This window comes from Sinocyclocheilus rhinocerous, unplaced genomic scaffold, assembly GCF_001515625.1.
Source record: "Sinocyclocheilus rhinocerous isolate Xijiao unplaced genomic scaffold, SAMN03320098_v1.1 scaffold3667, whole genome shotgun sequence".
Lineage (NCBI taxonomy): Eukaryota > Metazoa > Chordata > Actinopteri > Cypriniformes > Cyprinidae > Sinocyclocheilus > Sinocyclocheilus rhinocerous.
This window is the reverse complement of record NW_015635956.1, coordinates 101,997-108,357: the sequence shown is the minus strand read 5'-3', so window position 1 is coordinate 108,357 and position 6,361 is coordinate 101,997. Positions and strand designations below refer to the sequence as shown.

At 33.4% G+C, this 6,361-nt stretch overlaps 1 protein-coding gene across 1 annotated transcript; it reads left to right on the top strand.

Annotated features, from left to right (window-relative positions):
- Window positions 1-588: 588 nt before the first annotated feature.
- On the top strand, window positions 589-5,245 carry LOC107747502 (cysteine-rich venom protein ENH1-like; the record flags this gene model as incomplete). Its single annotated transcript, XM_016562038.1, has 7 exons — window positions 589-688; window positions 1,002-1,102; window positions 1,181-1,271; window positions 3,065-3,207; window positions 4,474-4,559; window positions 4,890-4,972; window positions 5,103-5,245. Coding segments are annotated over 7 exons (747 nt in total), but the record flags the coding sequence as incomplete, so codon positions are not given.
- Between the last annotated feature and the right edge of the window lie 1,116 nt (window positions 5,246-6,361).

The window sequence follows — 6,361 nt, the reverse complement described above, 5'->3', positions numbered from 1 at the left end:
TTTATTTTAGTGCTTGAACTTTAAATGAAAAATATTCTAAAAAATTTTTTTTTTTTTTTTTTTTTTTTTTTTTTTTTTTACAATTTATATTTTAAATTGTGACTGTATATATCTAAAAAAAGGACTACAAAATGAGCTTTCAAAATTGAAATTTGAGTTTCTTCCTGACATTTTTACTGTGATTATAGTAAAAATATATATATATATTTTTTTTACCGATTATATTTAAAATTGGGTGTGTATATATCTGTAAAAAAAACTACAAAATGAGCTTTCCGAATTGAAATTTGAGTTTCTTCCTAACATTTTTACTGCGATTGTAGTGTAAAAATTATTTTTTAAATATTATAAATGATATTGTAAATGAATTTTCTCACAATTTATATTTAAAAATACTTCAGTTTTTACTTAAAAAAAACATTTTTCATTTTTTTTCATTTTATATATTTTTTACAATTTATAATATTTTTAATTATGTGTGTTTTATAATATTTTAAATTATGTGTGTGGGTGTTTGTGCATGTATGTATATATGTATATTTTTAAATAATAGTTTCAATTTTTGCTTTTATTTCTTTATTTTAAAATACTGCCTCTGCAATCTGCTGGACAGAAGGACGCAAAATGTTTGCAGTAACAGTTTGTTTCCTGGGATTGCTCCATATGAGCGCTGCCTGCAGCTTGGTGAGTTTGATTTTAATAAATTTTTATTTCTGATACTTATAACAGATTTTTTGCTATGAGTAACTCCCATTTGAACACATTTGACTAAATTTCAGTTTCTAATGATTTAAAAAATCACGAACATTTATTATAGATGTGGTTTTGTTATCAGCAAGCAATAATAATCATCTTTCATATTTGTCTCTTTTCATGTTATGGGATTTCCAGCCAGGTAAGCATATATTACCATATTGCCTATTATAAATCTGGTTAATATGCAAAAATATGCATCATCTGAAAATACTTCATACTGATTGTTTTGCTTTTTACTCTCACAGGCGTCTGTACAGACCTGACTTCTGTTCAGCAGGAGATCGTGGATGTACACAACGCCTACCGAAGGGCTGTGGAGCCGACTGCCGGCAACATGCTGAAAATGGTAAATCATACTTTTGCATTTTAAACATGCATCATACATCATGCATACAAATGACAACATGTTTTGTGTCATTTGTAGAGTTGGAGCGATGCAGTGGCACAGTCAGCTCAAGGCTGGATTGATCAGTGTAACATGACACATGGACCACCGAGCAGCCGCTTGATTGACGGTATGTTACCCACAATTACAGTCAGTACATTTATTTGTAGCGCACTTTTCATAGTACATTCTGTTCTGAGAGGCTTCAAAAACAATATATGTTCATAAAACCCTCAAACAGCAAGCCAAAGATGAGATCAAACCCTGAAATATTTAAGTTCTTCAATATTTAAATACTTTAATATTTAGAATTTTTAATGCAAAGATAGCTTTTATGTATGTGTGTGTGTTTTTGTGTTTTACATTGTACATTGAAAGTTAAACAGTTGTTTTTAAACCTGTAAATAAGCAGAAATACCTGAATAAATATTCTACACCATTTCTAGGTCACTAATCTAATGGGAGCCCATTTCTGCCAAAAAAATAAATAAAACATTTAAAAGGTAATTGATTAAGACTTTATCTTAAAATTCAGATTTGTTTGCCTGCAATTCTTAAATTATATCTCACAATACTGACTTTTTCTTGCAATTCTGAGAAAAAAGGTCAGAATTGTGAGATAAAAAGCTGCAATTACCTTTTTTAATTTTTTATTCAATGATGAAAAATAAATAAATATATATATAGACAAAAAAAAAACTGTGAGATTTAAAGTCAGCATTATGAAAAAAAAAATTAGAAGAATTGTGGGCAAAATTGTCAGAATTCTGAGATTTTATCTCAAAAGTCTTAACTTTTTTCTCAGAATTTTAAATCTCAAAAGATTAAAAAGTCGCAAATTACCATTTTAATTATTTTTTTAATCAAGTTATCACAATTAATGAAACATTTGGGAGGAACCACATCTCAGCTGGGGAATACAATCTCCTTCGGCTGTTACATATTTAACCAAACTGGTGTTTTGATGATTTTTAATAACTGTAGGATCATCACAAACAATACTGTACTTCCTTGATCTTCAACACTAGATCTATTGTTTTATCATTTCTTACTGCACAAACTTCTTTTAACAAAATATTTGACTTGAAAAGTATCTGTGTACTATATCTCTTTGTAAATAAATATCACTTGCTTCAATATTTTGACAGTCATACATTTTCAAAAAAAAATGTGGCTTAACTGTCCAAATATATGTTGAGGTCACGGTATATGCAACCAAAGCAATTTAGACCTGAGAAAACAGAAGATTTCTTTCATCAACCCACATACCTATAGACCTAATATTTATACAGGAGGATTGTGCAAGTGAGTGTTGACATGCTGACTAGTCCATACAGATGAAGGAAGAAATGACAGTGTGTGTCACAGTCACATGCAGTGCATTCAAGATGAGTGATTCTCAGTGGGTTTCACTTCACGATTTGACACTGGACGAACCATTACACCACCAAAGTTTATTACTCTACATTGTAAGAAAAATTCATTGAAAAACAGAAAGGAACCATAAAGTTTGCAATGCATAATTCAAAATACAGGTAAAAACACTTTTGAAAATCAATACGGAAAATTCCTTTGTATTAAAGGGGTCATATGATGCGAGAGCTTTGTAAAAATCGACGCGTTTCAGAAAGGCGGGGCATAGAGGAAAAACAATAATGTACAGTATGTGGAAAATAATGTGTTTTTTGAACCTTAAACCACATAAACACATTGCATTACACCAAATACACAAAATAATGTTCTTTTTAGCACCATCATATGACCCCTTTAACACAGTACATCAGGTACTATTTTTTATAGGCTTTGGTGTACAAAATCGTTAAAATCGTACATACAAAAAAAATCATCATTGCAACCAGCCTGCAGCCCACCAGATGCAGTGCTGAAGTTTCTCTCATTGAATGTTTTCTCTCTAATGGACAGGATATGAAATGGGTGAAAATCTCTTCAAGGCCTCTGCGGTTTATTCATGGACTGATGTGATAAATGCCTGGCACAGTGAAGTCAACTATTATGAATATCCCATCGGATCCACCAACGATCAACCAATTGGACATTACACACAGGTGATTATTCAGTTGGATTTCTTCATTTTTAATTTTTTTTGTAAAAAGTCAGTAGCTTTTAGCTATAGCATGTGCTATGATTTGCTGCTTATTACTGCTTATAAAAAAAAACTATTACCTATAAAAAATAAATTCATCAGTACTTTTCATCCATTTTCCCAGGAAAGAATCATTAAATGTAAATGTATTTTGACAGCTTTTAGGAGCTCTTTAAAGGGATAGTTCACCCAAAAAATGAGAATTCTGTCATCATTTACTCACCCTCGTGTTGTTTCAAACCTGTAAGATTTGCTTTCTTCTGCTGAACACAAAAGAAGATATTTTGAAAAACGTTGGTAACCAAACAGTCGCTGCTAGCCATTGGCTTCCATAGTAGGGAAAAAATACCATGGAAATCAATGGCTACCAGCAACTGTTTGGTTTTTATTTCTGTGCCACTTATGCACCCACCCCCTTGTGAAAAAGAAGTACACTTTAACATACTTTTAAAAAGACGGCTACTTACTTATTACAAAAAAAAAAATACTTTAAAAGAATATACTTAAGTGCCAACTGAATGTAATGTTTTTGGACCCTTAATTGCATGTTATTTACAATTAACTGAAAATGTATTATAGTTCAATTCAGTCAGTCAGTTAACCCAAAGAGTGCTTTTTGGACCCACTGAAGTTGGACTCTTCATATATAATTTCATAATTCTATTGTCTTAGAAATATGATTAAAGTGTACTGCTGAATGTACTGACAAGCATTTATGGTAAACTAAAATATACATTAATGTAATAAAAATAATAATAATGAAACTTGTAGGTCATGCATTGAAATATATTTGCAATTACACATTTGTAATGATGAAGATGCAATTTAGTACATTTACTCTACTGTACTTTACGTGAGGTTTAGTATAGTGAACACATCAAAATAAGTATCTTTTTTTAAAGCATGACAAATGATTATTAAAACATGATTTAAAAGGTACTTTAAAGTATTATTTAAAAATTGACATGATTACAAAGTGTACTTTTTAAAAGTGCACTTAAGAAACAGTCATGAAAGTGTACTCTACTAAATGTTTTTTTAGTATTATTTCTTCTGCAAGTAGTTTTTTTGTTTTGTTTTGAAAATACACTTTTAAGATATGAAGATCACTACAAGTGCACATTCAAGCACACTTCTTTTCCAGCAGAAAAGCAATGCATTTGTTTGTAGTATCATTAAATGACTATAAGATGGAGGCGTCTCAAACTAAAGTAGTGCTTGTGTTTAGGTGGCGTGGTACAGCTCATATGAGGTTGGTTGTGCCGTGGCTCAGTGTGGAAGCTCCTACTTCTACGGATGCCATTACTACCGCGCGTATGTTCCTGTTCTCTATGATATTTTAAAGTTTTATACCCAAATTAAACACCGTTGCAATGCATTTGTTTGCAGTATCATTAAAGGGGTCATATGATGCGATTTCAATTTTTCCTTTCTCTTTGGAGTGTTACAAGCTCTTGGTGCATAAAGAAGATCTGTAAAGTTACTAAGACTAAAGTCTCAAATCCAAAGAGATATTCTTTATAAAAGTTAAGAGTCAGCCACGCCTACCTAAAACGGCTCGTTCTAACACGTGAAGCGGAGTCCAGCCCGGGGTCGCCATAAAGTAGTGTCTTGTGTTCATCCAGGTCCCTTCCTCCATTTCAGTGGGAATTTCAGAGGAGTCCCGCCGTACTCGCTGGGCGATCCGTGTGCTGCCTGTCCGGATGACTGTGAAGACGATCTGTGCAGTAAGTGTGTTCCGGTTTTTGGTTGCAAAATGATCCTAAACGATGACTTGATCACAGTTTGCATTGCTGAATGCATGTCTGAGAAGAGTTTATTGCTTCATTGACTTTCAACTCTCTCTTCTTCTTCTAGCTAATCCCTGTCCGTACATCAACACGTTCACCAATTGCGATGAATTGAAAGAAATGGCCACTTGTGACAACTCTGTCGTGAGCCAGTGGTGTCCAGCCAGTTGTCAATGTGAAGACAAAATCGTCCCTATTGCGAGGAAATGAAATCTTCTATGGCCATATCACATGCAGTACGGCCTTTTTTGGATAGTTGTAGCGCATCTTTCCTATAATGTGAAATATATATTCTAACTTCTTTCTATTTCTGTTCTTTCTATGTGGAATACCTCAAACATGCTGATTATTAAAAATCAAGGGTACTGTGCTTATATAATATGATGGAAAAGGCCAGTCTGCATTGTTTTGCATTATTACCTCAACTTTTTTTCAGTTAAGCTTATACAATCACATATAAGTAAAGCCATTTGTGTTTTATAAGCCTTGTAAACCCATATACGGAAAACAATAACTGGAGAAAGCACAACTTAAGACTGTGAAAACAGGATGCGTCTCAAATGACAGACTGCTGGCAGTAAAACGTTCGGTCACTATGTACTGTATAGTGTGCTGAAATGTTCTGAATCTTTTCTGCAACACTGCACCATAATCCTGCAGTTTATATAATCACATCACTTTATTAAAATCATTCAAATGATTTTACATCATGTCATTAGGCTTCACAGATCCATGTATGTCCATATTAAATCATTAAGCCACGAGAGGCTGTAGATTCAGTGTTTTCACTCCAGTTAAAGGGTGTTTTAAAGGGTTAGTTCACCCCAAAATGAAAATTCAGTCATTATTTACTCACCCTCATGTTGTTCCAAACCCGTAAGACCTTCGTTCATCTTCGGAACACGAATTAAGATGTTTTTGATGAAATGTGAGAGCTCTCAGACCCTGCATAGACAGCAACGCAACTGTAATGTTCCCAGATCCAGAAACGTAGTAAGGACATCGGTAAAACAGTTCATGTGACATCAGTGGCTCAAGGAGCACGCGCATGAACATAATCTGCGTAATCAGAGTTGTTTATGCTTAGGGGAAAGCGTGCGTATGTGTTGAGATACTCTAAAATGGCGGAAGACGTAACTCGGGGGAGAAGAATTGTTGAATAAATAATGTTATTTTTGTTTTCTTTGCGCTCATAAAGTATTCTCATAGCTTCGCAAAACTGAAGTTGAGCCACTGATGTCACATGGACTATTTTACTGATGTCCTTACTACGTTTCTGGACCTGGGAACATTACAGTTGCGTTGCTATATGCAGGGCCTGAGAGC